This window comes from Topomyia yanbarensis, chromosome 1, assembly GCF_030247195.1.
Source record: "Topomyia yanbarensis strain Yona2022 chromosome 1, ASM3024719v1, whole genome shotgun sequence".
NCBI lineage: Eukaryota > Metazoa > Arthropoda > Insecta > Diptera > Culicidae > Topomyia > Topomyia yanbarensis.
This window is the reverse complement of record NC_080670.1, coordinates 194,490,476-194,507,810: the sequence shown is the minus strand read 5'-3', so window position 1 is coordinate 194,507,810 and position 17,335 is coordinate 194,490,476. Positions and strand designations below refer to the sequence as shown.

The 17,335-nt window shown below is 43.0% G+C and overlaps 1 protein-coding gene across 9 annotated transcripts in view; it reads right to left on the bottom strand.

The window, feature by feature from the left end:
- The window catches only part of LOC131686024 (signal transducer and transcription activator), a 126,682-nt gene that overhangs the window by 23,484 nt on the left and 85,863 nt on the right, over window positions 1-17,335 (bottom strand). For all 9 annotated transcript variants that reach the window (XR_009304916.1, XR_009304918.1, XM_058970140.1 and 6 more), the window contains 6 exons: window positions 2,583-2,887; window positions 1,539-2,512; window positions 1,223-1,346; window positions 1,020-1,143; window positions 472-961; window positions 68-416 (listed from right to left, as the gene is read on the bottom strand). Coding sequence is in view for 7 of the 9 variants with exons in the window: in XM_058970140.1 (XP_058826123.1) it covers window positions 68-416; window positions 472-961; window positions 1,020-1,143; window positions 1,223-1,346; window positions 1,539-2,512; window positions 2,583-2,710 (2,189 nt within the window). In the remaining 2 variants the exon portion in view is untranslated. The remainder of the gene's footprint in view (window positions 1-67; window positions 417-471; window positions 962-1,019; window positions 1,144-1,222; window positions 1,347-1,538; window positions 2,513-2,582; window positions 2,888-17,335) is intronic.

Below are 17,335 nucleotides of genomic sequence, written 5' to 3'. Positions count from 1 at the left end.
AAATGCAGGAAGAGAAACTAGAACAAATAACCACCAAACACAAACACCAGTCCAGATGTGTACTCACCCGCTGGTGGGCGTATCCCGCGAAGCATCCGGCGATTGCAGATGATTGTACGAGTTGGGCGTATTTGGATAGCTGCTGATGGCATTGTTATTGTTCGGTCCCGGCACAAGCACCGCCCGCACTTCCGAGGGGATATAGTTGCGATTACGGGGCTGCCCGGGCGGTGTCGTGTACCGATCGAACGCCTCATTCTTCGGTTTGTTCGGATACAGATAGAACAGGTCCTCGAAGTCGCGTATGCGATCCGACAGAGATCGAGTGGCGAAGTCTTTCGCTGTGAACGGCTGAATGTGCAGGATCTGCGGTTGCCCGTCGTTACTCTCGTTCACCCAGGCGATCGTGATTCCACCTAAAACCGAAAAGTATTTATTTGATTGGATCGTAAATTAGAACACAGAACTCACCCAATTCACTATCCGAGAATCGAAGCAGGAACGTTCCTCTTGCACACTTGAGTAGATAATCTTCCGCCTTCGACTTGTGGATGAACCCGACTATACTGCCATCATTCCACGGTCCCCGTAGATGCTCCCGGGTGACCTTCATCGCCGCGTAGAACCATTCCCAGAAGGTAAACGTCCGATCGGGCAGCGGTTCCTTGCAAAACTGGGACCAGGTGATGGTCAGATCGTTCGACACCGGATACTGCAAACTCGCTCGGAAAGCCTTCTCGCACAGGAAATGCATATTTTCCGGAGTCATTGACCGGCCTGTTGAGGCGCGGAATTTTGTGTTGAGCGCTTCCGCTAGCAGATTCCAGGACACCTTGTCCGGAACGTGGAACGGTACCCGGTTGATGTCGGCGAACGCATTATCCCAGGTGATGGTGGCCCATGATTGCGGTTCCTGGTTGCCGTGCACGATCACGACCACCGGGAGTGAGATCGTCCAGACCTAAAGATTGTTACAAATATCAACTCACGCTAGTTACACTTTTACAACCAAAACCTACCGAAAAGACTAAATCGCCATGGCCGACAGCGAAACTGGACTGGAATAACAGGGCAAACTTTTCATCCATCACACTTTCCGTGCCCTTCTTCTCTGCTCGCTTGATTTTCTTAAGTTGCATATTTCTGAAAACAACAAAATCAACACGAATGAGTTGATTATCAGCGTCAGGAATGACTACCCGAAGACGACGATGAAACTCACCTAAAACTAACCGATAACTGCTTAGTAGTTTCGTTGTACTCTAGATTTCCTGTATTGTTCATTATTTCCCCGCAAGACTGCTCGGACGCTTTGTTGGACTGCTGCGTGGCCTGTGCCTGGGCCTCTGCGTGTTCCGACGTGACGAAAGTGAGAAAGAGAAAAAAAAAGTAGAAAGCAAACAACAATCAGCCCACAACCTCTCCTCACGTCTGTAGCAAAGTTTATCTCATCTGATCAAGCATAACAGAGCGCCTCACAGCGCCAGTGCGCAGAGACGAGAGAAACAGCAAAAACTTACTAGCATCATAGCTCGTACCTGAAATGATTGAAACACGCACCAACGGATTACTCATCCGGATGTTGAGCGTGTTGCCGATCAGTAGCCGCACCGTCGACGCGAACCGGGTGTTCGTTTTCATCACCTGCGGTGGCTGCTTCTCGATGATGAATGTGGTCGTAATCAGTGTCTTCAGCAGATTAGTCACCTCCACCAGCAGCTGTGGCAGATAGTCGGGCAGATTGTTCTCCTCGATGTTGAGCTTGGACTTGTTCTTCATCGCTAGCCGGATCTGATCTTTGGTGTTCCAAATGATTTCCGCTAAATTTTCGCACCACGCCTGAATTGTGTCCAGATTGCTGGCACTCATCCCGGATGCACCATTACCGGCGAAACCCTGGTTGATCTTCCACTGGGTCAGGTACTTGTGTAGCACCTTGTCCTGCACACGGGACGTAACCTGGATCGTCGAACGGAATTTGTTCACCAGATTTAGCCGGTTGCCGGTTATGTGGTTGACCATTTCGGTGACTTGTCGTTCCTGCTGTACCAGTGTGTTTCTGGCATGTTCTCTAACCGGCAGGCTTTCTATCGTTTCCAACTGTGCTTTATTTTTGGTAATTTCGTGAATTTCCAGCAGCAGATGTTCGTAATCCTTTACCAAATTACGGTTATCATTGCCGTTTTCCAGCACCATTCGCTGTAGGTCCTGTAGTCCATTGATGACTTCGATAATTTCGGGATCCTGTACGTTGACACATTCCTCCGGATAGGCAATGCACTGCCGTTCCCGTTGCAGACAGTTGATCAGATGTAAGTACAGCTGGGACGGGTTGTGGGAAAACAGCTGGCGGAAGTTACGGGCCGATTCGTTCAACCGGATACGACCGGTTACGTTGTCTTCCGGCAGGTTGATAGCCGTCCTTTCGAGTTCATTGATCAGTTGATTGAGGAAGGTGGCTGCGTCTTGCTCGCAGCTACCTTCCTGATCGTGCTGGAAGGTCGGCGCATTTCTGGTTAGGAGGTTATTGAACATAATTATTAGAACTTTTTACTTTCTCGCAATATGACCATCACACTTACAGTAATCGTTCCTCAATCCATTCTGCCAGGTAGTGACGCACCTCGATCGGAAAGTTATTACCGTAGATATACCGGATCTGCTCCAGGACTGGCTGTGGCAGCTGGTTGACGCGTGCCCACAGCGACATTTTTTCAGTTCAGCGTGAACCGGGCCGCTGCTGCTGGCGCGCTGTTGACACGCTGCTTCTCCCACCGCCTACACACTCTCTCTCCCTCTCTGTTTTTCTATCTCACACACAATCTAGCAGAGCAGCGGTAGGATGGGATTGCGTCTGCTGTTTCCCCTGGACAGGTAGTGTTGATTTCTGAAATTGAAAGATAAAGAATAGGCGGATGAGTGAGGAGATAAGGAGTGTGCGGTTCAGTGCGTTGCATAATAATGATTCGCAGAGATAAGATTGTTGAATTTGTTGGAAATGCACGGTTTTCTTGACGTTTAATAAATTTAGTAGTGTATGGAATTAGTGTATTTCGCCTCCTGCCATAATTTTTAGAATAAGTTTGTTTGCTGATAGCAACGAATTTTAAACAGACCAGTGAAATTTGATCTCTACGCCCTATCGCACTTCATCAGCAACGAGCACTCTTTTCTTTCCACTGATTTTTTATTCAGTGAAACTCTCAATAAAACGACTGATGCTGAAATCAGTTATGCCGCACTTATTTATAGGCTCGAGTAAATATAATGTTTCGCATTGAAAGCAATTTTTGAACTATTCAAACATTCGTGTTCGAATTTTACTTTTCTTACGATTTTCTTACAATTAACAGTTTGTTGAGTAGATAAAATGTAGTTAATGTTTAAAGTGTAGTTTTTTGGGTATACCAGCTTGTCGGTGGGACTTTCATCCGCGACCGATGCCCATTTTTGTCAGCCATTTAGCTCCTAGCTTTGATCCATTCGAATAGCCTCCAGTGACATATTTTCTACAAATACCGATTCCCGTTTCCTCCAACTCTGTTACTCTTTTTTCTCAATAACTGCTGTCGCTAGCACGCTGATGTACCTTCGTTGTGTAATGGTGGAATTTGTCGAGAACCGACCAGAAGATGCCGTTCAACTTGACTACCATTCCCTTGCTGCCACTTTCGTGTTTTTTTTTCAACGACTTACTTAGTGACAGAGTTCCGACAGTATTAGTGTGACAGTTTTGCTGGCGGCATTCCATGTGCCTCCCTCCTCTCGACACATAACAGCAACGATATTTTTCACTCTGAACAAAAACGTTTTTTCCTTCGCTGCGAATCTAAGGCAGGCAAGGGCCACGTACTCCGGTAATTCTTCGACATTTAAACGCTTTGAACAGAAAGGTGACACCGCGTATCCGACCCGATGCACTGTACTGTCTGAAACAACCATGACCAAACAGCGTCAGGTAGTATGTTACTTCTCCATGCTTCCTGTTCACCCAGATCGAAAAAACCGGTATGAGACCGTGACTTTATCTATCATTTTGTGCAGAATCCCAATCTTGCTGTCATTTGACAATCTAATCAGATCTATGTTTTCTGTATTCCTCTTGCCCCTCCACTAACAGTATTCTCTATTCTCTACTAGGATGATGCCGATGGCGATCATTTCAGCGATAACGCAGAATGCCTTCGATCAGATCGGTTCTGTACGCACTTGACTTTCACTCGGTTGACAGCCTGAACATATTTCTCGGCCTCACTCCATTCTACTGCTCCTCAATCCTAATAAGATCTCTATATCTCAGTATAAACGATAATACACTAACCTGTAATGCTTAACCCAGCTTTGTTCGATATAGCTAATACTACTCTGAAACGGGTTCCCAGCTCGCCTTTTGTGTTAGGAGAAACTTTACCACTACGACCACAATACAGGTTCTTTTGTGGCTGCCACTGTTTGCTCAACATGTTACAAACTGCCTGAATCCAACGTAGTTGGAAGCGAGTTATTTGCTCACATGTGTCTTGTTAACTGGGTACTACATTATTAATGTAGCTGAGGATCCGTTTGGGGCAGGTATGCCATAGCTCACGAGACGTCATAAAATGCCTTTCATAGTATCGCTTCCTTCAAAGAAATGGCAGAAATGTCAATGGCAGAGAATATGCTTCAGGTTCTCGGGTTACAGTAGTTACAGAATCGATAGAAATTTCTTCTTGACTCTTGCCATTTTTTTCAGGTGATACTTGGCAGGACAGGTCCTGTAAGTAAACCTGTTATTAGACGTAAGTCTTCTCGTTTCAGATCCAGTGGTTTTTGGCTCTTGTTCTATCTGGATGTATGGATTTCTAAGCTTGCCAAGTGCCTACTACTTTACTCCAGTCGTCAAAAAGTTGGTCTCTTGCCCAAGCTAAAAATACTAGTACGATGGCACAGATACATATGCCTAGAAATGGTTTTGGCCCAAAAAACATGTTTGAAAAACCACTCCTGGATAATTCGTCGGTCACTTTGTTACCAAAGATTCTTTGGTGGCCTGATACCCATAATATCACCACTTTATTACGAGTTGCCAGTTGTTGTAAAGATGCGAAGCACTCCCACACAAGTTTGAACTCACATTTCAGTGACCTTGTTGCCAATAGAGCTGCATGACTATATGAGAAGATTACGATTTTTGCATGTTTGTAGTAGTGCATACACATCTACCTGGAAAACTGTACGCCCCTTTCTCATTGATATCGATTCTTTAATTATTGATCCGTAGACTCCCAAGCAAGACAGCTTACCCATTTTAGAATCATTCCACATCTGACGATCCACTATGTGAAGATATAGCCTCTATTTTACCTTGAACTGTGGTCAAGAGTTTAAGCTCGCGCGTTTGATGTCTACTGTTATGGCGGCGTAATATCGATATTCCTTTCCACTTCATTGTTGGAATGCCGTTTAGGCTACTGGAATCCGAACTGGTTATTCGACAATTCATCTCCGTAAATGTTGTCAGCCTGTTAAGTACAATCGTCTCCAAGAGTTTCCCGAGTGTATCCAGTAAGCATATTAGTCTATACGATGAAGAGTCCTCAGGTTACCTTGTTTTAGCAGCAGCACTAGCCTCTGTCTCTTCCAACCGTCATGTGATCCTTTATCTAGAAGTTTTTGGAGCACCTTGCGTGCGTTTTTTCTACACTTTCCCATCATTTCTTGTTCATACTTCGCCTCTCCTTTGATCTTCCGGAATACGCGCTTCACCATGGTCCAATAGGTTTCGGTCGGACGAAGCTCTGGACAGTTTGGAGGGTTCGTGTCTTTCGGCACAAAATCCGCAGAATTAGTCGCCTACCACTCCTGCAAGATTTTGTAATGGCATGAAACAAAATCGAGCATTAACAGCGATTTTCGTGCTGTTTCTCAAAAATGGCAAAAGCACTTCAAGGCCATCAGTTTTGAAAATCTCACCGTTTATGGTGCCATTGGTCACGTTTGCCACAAGTGCATATGGCCTACCAAAACAGGAACTTCGAAGCGAATTTTGATAGCTTCTTCCGTTTAAAATGGTCATCCACAGACTATTTGTTATTGAGACCATTTGTTGGGGTTTTGGTGGTTATGAAACTTGGCACAGACCATATTAACGGTCTTGTCCAAGGGATTGTATGGTGTATGAAACCAAGAAAATTTATTCCTTGTTGTCCTTAGCCGATGCATTTTCCTGTCCCGGCAATTGCAGCACCGATATTTTGTCAGCAACGCCGTGTCGTGTTTCTGGCAACGTTCTGGTGGTATTTGTCTAGATTTGGGAAGTTCAGCACGTTGTATGTTTTCAATTCGGATCGTTTCTTGGCCCTCTCCATGAAGCTTTGCGAAACATCAAGCTTATTGGCAAAGAGACGCGTCGAAATTTTCGGAATCCCCTTGAAATGAGTCATCAGCGCTTTCTCAAATTTTCTGGTCGTTATTTGGCGGTTTTCGTCCAGCTTCTAACTTGTGCTCCTCAATCATCCATTTCTGGAGTCTTTCAATAACCTTTGAGGCGGCCAAACGATGTATATCAATTTTCTCAAGGTGCGATGCAGGATTATGTGGCTTAACAAAATTCTTTCGCTAACAGTTTGCTTATTTTCTTCCATCCTGAACGGAATCTCACTGACAGCTGCACAACTGAACGGATGTAAACAATGCACTCTAAAGATAAAGTGGAAAAAATTGGTTAATTACGGTTAAATATAAAAAAGAAGTTACAAAATATTTGAAAGTGTCGCAATAATTATCGAATGATCCTTGAAAGCAATTTTCTGTTAGAGGTTTATTAAAACTGATGCACGAAATATGCTTGATGATGTTCGCAATTCCGTCAAACCCATCAACCTAGGAGGGGGTAGCTCATCACAGATGAACATTATTCTAGTAATCAATCGAGACTGATTCTTAGTCGAAAAGTGAAAACTTGAGTGTTGATAACTCAAAACAACATCTGACTTTGCTGCAAATCGGTTTGTATGATCAAAGATTAATTTAGAATTGCCATTCCGCCTAGCACAAAGTAGAATGACTGTTGTCCGTTCACCCATAGCATGAAAGCAGATTTCAGATCCAGAAAAAATATTTATTCGGACGAATGCAATGCGTAAACCATATTTGAACTGAATGTTATCTACACTATGCTCAACAGAACCCAAACGATGAGCAACACAGATTTCTCCCTAAGCGCCTAATCTGCCCTGCTTTACGGATGAGTATCTAAAGGATACCTATTTCTAACGATCGATCGCCCAGAGCTTTCTGCCGCCATCATGACAGCGCTGTCGCAAAGCTAACCTAGTGACAACCTCCTGAGTTGGTTCGGTACGTTCTGGACGTACTCTTATTGTGGGAATTGATTATGAGATTTCCGAGATTTTTCGTGTCACTTCAGGATATGCGTAGGATAGTCCCCTGAGTTCGTAATTATTCCTGCTTTACCTCAACGACATGAATTGTCGTTGTGACAGGCATACGGCTTAATGACGTTATTTTCCAGCATTGAGCAGCATTGATGTTAAATTATGATTATGGAATACATTTCAATCCCAAGTTGACTTTCAAGAAATACATCTAGTTTATCATTGCCTAAGTAGCTCAGCTAGATCGTTCAGATAACACGTAATGCTCGGCATGTTTAATGCGAAATGACTGTGAAAAAACAATCCCACTCCGACTAAGGCTTGCGTGAAGTTACAATATACCAATTTAAAATTTTCGGATATCCATGGAGTTTTAAGGACCGGGCTTAGGGCGGGTAGCATTTTTTAAATAAATAAATCGGACAATGTCCATAGCCCTCATCGTAGGGAATCGATTGGTGAGATAAATCATTTATTTTTGTTTGAGTTCCTCCACTAAAAATGAACATTGTTCAATTTGTATTGATGTGTAGTACTTCTTTTAGTCTTGTCGTAGTCCATCCATTGAATTCATTAGTAATCGTTTTAGAACTATGAACTGTCTAATCCTTATTCAACATTCGTCGGGTTTTCTCTCCCGCGCAATTTAAACCAAAAACAAACCTTACTGCATTTCACTCCAACCAGCCGTTTTCCGATTTACGCAAATAAACACTTTCGCCGAGGGCGGCCTCTAAACATAATAATAACAATCACAATAACAGTGGTAATACCAGGCCCGCATACGGAGAGCTTGCTGTCGCTGCTTAAACCTACTAATCATGCCCCGGTCTTCGGTAGGTAGGTACAGGACCATACGTATGCATGCAAAAATATCTCTCATCGATAGTGCATGAAAACAGCAAAAGTACAAACACAATACACCTAGTTACGCTTCGGCAAACGAACGGCCGGCAGGTGCGGCGACGACGGTGGTGGCTTGTGTACACATGATTTAAGACACCGACCAGCCGCTCTATTCTGCCAGCCAGCAGCAAGCAGCTGAAGGTGCAGACGGTTACCACCACCACATTCCGTCGCCGCGTCGGTGCTCTCAAATTACAACTCTTCATTTTCCGCACTGGAACGGGCAGACAATAGATGGTGCGCGGGTCTCAATTACCTTTGCTTTGTATCCCGTGGAACCTGTTTTAGTTTAAATTTGTAAACATTGATCCCGTTTCATGGCGATAACCGTGACTTCCATTCGTCAAAACATGAACTCGAGAGCCGGATTGTGCTTGGTCAGTTGGGTTCTCCAGCCGGAAATTTAAAACTTATCCTTTCTTTGTAGGAAAGTGCCAGACAGCAAGTCCAACGGATTGTGCAAACAAAATATCGAACCGCTTTACTATCTCCAATTCTGAATCAAACTTTTGAAGAGTCCATCCATTCATAAAAGCCTCACCCGGTCAATATAATATAGCTGCTTTCAGTCAACAACAGTCACATAATAGTTTGAAGTGAACGGGCTATCAATGAATGGATCAGATTGTTATCTTCGTTCGATCCAATTTTCAGTACATACTGGCGCGCATGTGTGTTTGTGTCTAATACAGCAATTCATCCGCGACAACAGCTGATAAGTGGGTCCTCTCGAACGGACTGAATCGGTGAATGAAATCCAAAGGCGACGCGGCACGCCCATCAAGACATTGGGCTTGATGAGATTACACATTCCTGGAAACTCTGCAATCTTTATTCGTGAGCTACAGAGCCGATTAGGCGGACGGCAATTTCTTCTTTCGTCTAAGAATAGCGGTCAATTTCAGGTGTTGTAAAGTGTTATCATTCCGGACATCCAAGAATTTCTCGATGCTTGCCGCAAAGTAGATTCACATCGAAATGATTGGATGTACTCAAATCCATCCTGAAAAAAAATATTGTGTCAGTTCTAGTTGTGACTGGTTATAGCTTGTAAAATAGTTGACGAATTGCAACCTTACCTGATGTAGTCCTTATTAGTGTAACATAATAAAATCCCTCCGGGAAACAAACCATTTAGCACCAGCGATGGGAAATGCTAGCAATGTTTCCGCTGCCTTATTCGTCAGAATGAATAAGAATTGCAAGTAATGCTCGCATTTCGCACGTACAGCCGTTTCAGCGGAAAATCATGCAGTAATTAATTGCGATCTTTTACTGTTTTTTTTTCTTTTGCCTCCCTGCTTCCCTCACATGACATGTGCATACGCTAACCTTAAGAAAATACCAGCGACTTGTGGAGTCCATTGGCCGGACCGCGAAGGCTCGAGGTGAAATGGTGCAAAGTGAGCTTTGCGCATAGGTTGATGTTTTTTTTGCAAGTAGTAACTTGATGTTTTTAAGTGGTGCACGTTCATCTATCAAGTTTTTACAATAAGTAAAAATAAAAAATACTAAGAATATCTGTCTGCTAGATTTTGTTGACGTAGTTTGCTGCTGCGTGTTGAGATTCTTTTCCTTGGCAGTGAAGCATTAGTTACCTTATCCGTCGCAGCTTTGGGGTCATTCAGTCTGCCTTCTCTCGCGTTATCGTTCACGTCCATACCATCATCGGTACTGCTTTCTTGCTGTTTACGGTCAATGTTTCTTATTTGTTTCTTTTGCTTAAGGGTCGCTTTTGTACATCCGCCTTCATCGGTATTTGCTTCTTTATTGTTGATGCTAGTTGTTGGTTTGGGAGTGGTTGTCGTGGTCGTCGTTCCTTCATTATTGGTTAATCTGCAAGTGTCGCTGGTTGCTTGTTAGAGTTGTAGTAGATGAGGCGAATGTTTTTTCCGTAGTGGGCTGTCTGGTTACAGAATTGGCATGTTGGGGTCTGTTCGGGATACGTGATCAGTGTTGTTTGCTTGTAGGTTACGCCAACCTTCGGTGATTTGCATTCGATAATCATGTAAGAAGGTATTGATTTAGTCACTCTTCACAATACGAACGCTGTTGGCAATACCGTATTGTGACACAATTCGTTTGATATAATCCTTAATACGAGGTACCAAGTCATGGCTACGAACGTCCACCATGTTCCATATAAACGAGGATCTTGATTCTGGTGTTATTAAATTCGACCTCGTGTTGCATATAGTTTTTTGGAATGAAGTTTTCTGCCCGTGCTAAACTTTTAAACGTAATCAAAAATAGTTTTGACGTGGTGTAGCTGGGTGTACGTAACTTCCGCGAGATTAAGCTCCATTTTAAATTTAACTAGTTGTTCCACCTCCTAAACTGCCGCTAGAAGCATAACTGTCCCATGTGCTATGGGAATCCCTATACACATGGGACAATTATGCTTCTAGCGGCAGTAAACTGTGGGTCTAATACGAGTTGTATTAAAGTCGATCTAAATCGCATTATCCGATAGCACGGGCGCTTTTGTTACCTTTGGCAGACCAATTTCACTGCGCAGCCGGGGGTAACGATACAATACTGTTTGTGCACTGGATATAGAACAAAGCGCTGACTTGCTTTACTGGTGCCTACAGTGTAGCGATTTTTTGATTCTGCTTTAAGCGAGGTCAGAAGATATACTTAAGTGGCGCATGTTGTCCGCATTAGGCGTTAAGGTACGATCAATCATTTCAAACTAGAATCTTTTGTGCGTTTTGCAACGTCTGACTCCAGTCAAAGGTCATGATGAAGGAATGCGGAATGAGGCACTTCAATCCTTCGAAATGGTGTAAATAGATAAAAAATTGCAAAAAACCGCGTGTAACATAGATGCTTCTCTGGATCTCCCATAGAATTTCAACCTTTCACTCGATTAGGCGTTTTCAAGTAGACAACACGTCGTTTGTTTTGTTTCCGTTAGTTTTCTTCTTTGCGCTTGTCTTCTTCGAAACTCAATACCGTTATAAAACTTAAAGATCTTTACCGATAACCGTCACCCTTTCCTGGTCGGAAAGAATCTAGGAACAACCTGTAATTTTACAGACTGAAGTCCAAGGGTATTAAAGACGCAAAGAATGCACCTCGTATCTCACTAACTTTGCAACAAACGATGCCTGTTGTATTTTCCAGCTTGCAGTAATCAGGATGCGGCGGTAGATTTAACGGATCATGCCACGAAATATTCCTTAATGCCATCCGGATTAATCTTTGCTGGACACGGTCAATTCTAAGACTCCATGTCAAACTGATACGTTGCGTTGCGTTGCGTTGCGAAGCACGGTGCTATTCGTAGATTGCATACTAACGATCATCATGTTGCCTATAGGTAGCTCAACTCATCTTGCTTGTGAGATAAATGATCGGGAATGAACTTTATCTCTTATGAGTTCAGTAAACCAATAGCATGAGAATCGTTATTGCCGGCCACGACCATCTTCACCGATACTTAGGATAGGGTAGGAAATGTTGATGTAATACCTACTTAAGGAAGGCCCCCGACTCAGCGACGCTTCCATAGGTATTACGGAGTGGGATTGAAAGACAGGTGTAGGTCTAGGATTCGCCACAAGTAGGCAATGTGACCACAAAATGAATGTTTTATGCGGTGGGATGGTTAATCTCCGAGTACACGTATACTCAAAGCAAAAAGATATTTAGTTATGATTTTTCTTGTATTTAAACTCTGGATAGCCGGCCATCGAGAGTGATTTAGTTTTTCCCTAAACTACAGCAATTTGAACTCCAAACAGCCGGCCGTAGGAGTATTGCTAAAAGCGCGAGCTAGTCTGATATCAATATTCGTTTGAGAATTGGATAGTAGGAACATAAGTCAAGAGTATTTTTAATATGCACTTTCAAATAAAGCCACAACTTAGTCTTTCCTCATATCGAGTCATATCCACCGCGGGCTGCACCTACCTCCAACCTCTAAGGCAGTTTCGCCGGACCACCGATCGCGATCTACTTTCAAATATCCAGTGTATGCACACATGTATGCATGCCTGCATACACACAAATGAAAATGTGTGTATGTATACATGCATACATGTATACATACACACACATATATTCGCACACACCTATGTGCACATATACATATATACCCATACGCGTTTAACAGCGCCAGCTGAGGGGCCATCGCCCCAGCGCTATACAGAATTAAGGTCCTCTATCTATGCCCGATCCTGAAGAGCTATTAATTGTATAACGGCACGTGAACGATTTAACTACTGGTTATACTAACTATGTACTAGATAAGTGTAAAACATGAGATAGTTGAAAGAATTACAGTTCTGAATGGTGATATGGAGTATGGAATTTCTTTTAAGTTTAAGGGAATATACTCCACCCTCCCCGACATATTAAAATTTTTTCTCTGAAACGGGAAGGCAAAACGTACTAACAACTACAAAAAACACCCCGGTCCCGAATAACAACCCTCAGTTGTATCGCGTTCTCCACTTCTTAAAAGAGCCGGGAAGTTGCCAATGCACAAATATATGCAACGCGGCACCATGAGCCGGCGCTCGCACCATCACCAAAAATGAACAATCCAATTATATATTATATTTATTATAAACAAGAGCAAAATAAGCTTCCTTCTTCGAAAAATCGTTCTCAACCGCACCTAAAAACACTTACAACCAAAACCTTCCAAAAAGATGGGTTAAGGCTCAAGTTAGCTCAAGGCTTGGTAGCAAGCGTAAGAAAAATCGTGCTCAGCTCCGCCACCAGACTATCCACCCAAACGCCCCCAAAACTCCAAAAGAAGAACACCAGCCGATCCACCAGACCACCACGACTCAACTCATGCAATATACCTGCTGGAAAAATCACCGGCTCAGCCAAATGGTGCCTCTGAAAAAGTGGCCGCGGTTTCTTCATTGCGCAGTTGTGTTGCGTACCCCAGCACGGTGTGGTAGTGTGACAAAAAATCACAGCCACCCCCTCAAAAACACCACCCAGCGAAACCGATAGTCACTCCAACAGCCATCCCGCATGACCCGAATCGCCGCGATCCAACAAACCGGCCGATACTCCTCCTCCAGAGTCCCGAAAAGGTTCAAATGGACAATCCGGCGGCAAAGCCGAACACAACCCCTGCCACCCAAACCACCCTGCGTTCAAATCTAACACATGCTCAAAAAGGTAACTTGAACCTTAAACACTAGACAAACCAAGGAGCTTTTAAACGAAAAAAGGGAACGCTTGAGCAGCCGATTAGGCATCCATGATACTAGCCCTGAAGATGTGGTTTCGAGAGAAACGCAATTATTTTCCTATTCCAATCCGGTGAAGCAAAGCGCCGTACTACCTCAACCATAGGACCCACAATCGAAAGATTGCGCACCGACCCGCCTCAACATCTCCGCCATAAACCCAATACATGGACCAATAAATTTTGCATGAGAAATGGGAGTGTCCATGTACGGTATCGAATCGGACTGGAAAGAAGCGGAGCGGAACCGGACTGGAGCTAACTTATTATAGTAAATTGCCCCCGACAAGGTTACAGGTAGAAAAAGCAGACTTTCCTGAGACATACGAAAAAAACAAGCCTCTCTCGTTCTGAGGGCGAAATACAAATACGCACAAAATATAAAAACCCTGTTCCCGTTTCGGTTGGTGGAATGCAACGAACATTCCGCTAGCAAACCAATCCAACACTACTGTGTCCCAAAGACACACACAGATTATACAAACTAGAAGGACCTCACCCGTTTTCAGGAACTGGAACAGGAGGCATTCGAATGAACATATTGTAATGTTGTTCTTTTCAAATTAATCGGACTGAGATGAAAAATCGTGGAACGTTATACAAGACAAAGACGGCACTCATATTCACGTATGAACGATCAAAACCGAGCCGCCACAAGGAAACGCAGCACGGTGTATGCTCAACGCCAGCTCAAACAAAGCAACGGGCCGCTGCTGTCAAATAGCCTGCAGAATATTCTCTTGTTACGAAACTGAGAACACACGCACACAGTCACTATACTGCTACATCACTTTCTCGCTTATTCCTTTTTCAAAACATGGTTGTCGAAAAACTTTAATCCGCAGAGCACTGAAAACGATCAATTTCACTAAAAAAAGCCTGTGTTTATATTTTTTCACTTCGGTCTTCTGTTCCCATCACTTTTCGAACAAATTATAGGCACTATGAACCCAAATTTCCGCCGAAATTACACACAAATCACGGAGCGTACGGAAGAACTTGCAAACGCGAGCAATCGCTTCTATCCATCCAGACTAGCGAAGTGTCAAAAATTGCAGCCAAACGGACTGTCAAAAAGTGCAGCCAAAAACCGACTCCATGTCAAACTGATACGGGAATCAAACTAAAGGTATCGAGGATAGTGCGTACAAGCGAACAATATAGCGATTTTCAGCAGGGTTGGTCTGTGTCCTTGGAAATCTTCGAGATGAATCCCAGTTTATGATTAGCCTAATACCTTCAGTGCGATCGTCATTGAAGGTAAGCTTCGCGTCGAGTACAACATCAAGGTGTGTGATTAGCTCTTTTCCGCGAAGATCAATGTAGTCTATATTGTAGTCTGAAATAATGGGTTGCCTTATTAGATGGAGTTTTTTTTTCCAATTCGCTTATTTGAAACAGCTCGTTGTATGAGCTTAAAGGAGCCGTTGCTCTTTTATATATTTACAAGAAAATAAATAATAAAAATCGATTCAATATCTGCGAGCGGTAATTCTTTTCCTAGGCGGTGGAAAATTGTTGGCGTCGCCTGACAACGCTTGAGGATTATTCTGCTTGACACCTTGATCGTCGCTTTTGTCCATAGTATCATCACTGGTGTTGTCTTCAATGTTATGATCTATAGTTTTGTTATGCTTCTTCGTTTTACTGGCTACAGGCGTGAAGCTTTCTTCCTTGATGTCTGTATTTTGTTTGGTGGTGTTGTTTGTTGCTATCGGAGTACTAGTTGTAGTCGTTATGGATTCAATATTCGTTTGTTGATTAACCATCCCTACTGGTTCTGTTTTAGCTGTGGGCCTTGAATTCTGGATGGTTTCATTGGTTAAAGGTGATATTTTTTTTTCTATGGGTTTTCACGCACAGTTTTCCATAAGGTGCAGCAGATCGTTCCTAGAACTGACACGTGATAGTTTGTTGGTCGTGTGTGCACAGTGTGGTCTGTGCATAGAGAATGCCATGTTTCAGGAAGGTATAAAACATTTTAGTCGCATTCTTAGCACCCCAACGACGTTGGCAATACCGGTAAAGAAAGTCCTCCAATCGTCACCTTTAATGGAAACCACTGCGCCATACTGCGACATGAATCACCGAATTGCACTATCAGGTGTATCAGGAGACAAATCGTGTAGTTTAACGTTGACTGCATTGTCCTCCATATAGACTGGTACCTTGACCTATACACCAATACACATTTTCTCCTGTAACAAACGTTCCACTTCGTGCACGGGCAGGCGAAATCCACATGGTTTCAAGTCAATGACTGCTATGAACTTACGCCTCAAGGTGAACTCATCGTACAAAGGTAGAGACATCTTGAAAATATGCATTACTACTACGCACTAGAGTGGGACACGGTTGTATGAAAAAAAAATAAAATTTTGCTCCGAGTAACTTTTTGGGTCCCATTTATCTCCCAGAACAACTCTGCAAATTTTAAGCTCGATCGGTGAAACTATATTTTTGCGCCTGCTGTTTAAAGTTTACATGGGATTTCGTATGGGGAAATCGTCTTTTGCAAAATAATTCGTCCAAGAGTTGCCCGTTACCTCCTAAAAATAAATAAATTTCTAATTTTAATAGGAAATTAATTAAGGAAACAAATTCTAGAAGACTGTGAAACGATCTGATGCTCTTGGAAAAAGTTATTAAGACAAACCGATTGATGCCCTGAAGATCGATGAAAATTTCACTTTGCATAGCATCACTGCTGCTGACGATCAAATTATATGCAAGATTTTTAACTTTCTCTAATTATGTACAAAAAAGCCTCAATTTATCCCTCAAAACTTTTGTGAAGTGGACAAACAGTACAGATAATTGATTTAGACACATTTGGAGAAGATCAAAACAAAATTTCAAATAATTGGACAACCAACAGCAGTGGTGCTAGAAAAAATTAATATTTTATCAATAGTCAGAGCATTAATCGGTTTCAGCTTAATAACTTTTTTCTCAAGCGTCAGATCGTTTCGTGGTTTTCGAGACTTTGTTTCTTTATTAAATTTCCTATAAAAGCCACATAACGGTTTATTTTTAGGAAGCAATGGGCGACTCCTGGAGGAATTGTTTTGTGAAAGTTCATTTTCCCATACAAAATCCCATGTAAACTTTAAACAGCGGGCGCAAAAATATAGTTTCAGGGATCGAGCTAAGAATTTGCACAGTTGTTCTAGGACCCAAATTATACCTAAAAAGTTGCTCGGAGCTGGAATGTAATTTTTGTCCCACCCTACTACGCACTTTAGTATGCTAACAATCAGCTTGTTCCGATGTCCCACAAACATATTATAAACTTCGATTGCAGGTGACACAGGTAATCACCATACACGGTTTTGACTCCTTCTCCCAATAATAGCACCACGTCGTTAAAGAAGAATGTGAACAATAGAGGTCTCAAGTTACTACCCTGTCGAACTCCAGACCTACTGATAAACGATGGTGAAACGCTGGATCCCAGTTTAACACATAACGATCATCCGGTGCGATATGACTTCAGCCATAGTATGCAGCATCCATTCTGAGGCTTCCAACCAAGCGAGTTTACGGAGAACATCTATTCGGCCAAAAGTTGCTTTCAAATCGGTGTAGATCAACTTGTGCTATGGCTGCTTGATGCAGTAAAATCTAGTACGTTTGTTGTATCGACGGAAATGTGACTTCGTACGACTTGAATGAGAACACTGCTCACGACGGTCTTAAACAATTTAGGCGTTGCAGAACGGCTGGTGATTCCACGATAGTTTTTGACATTTCTACGGTATCCATTTTTGAAAACGGGAAACATGTACGAACTCTTCCTAATACCTACTTGGAAACCTGTCAGCTTCGAACG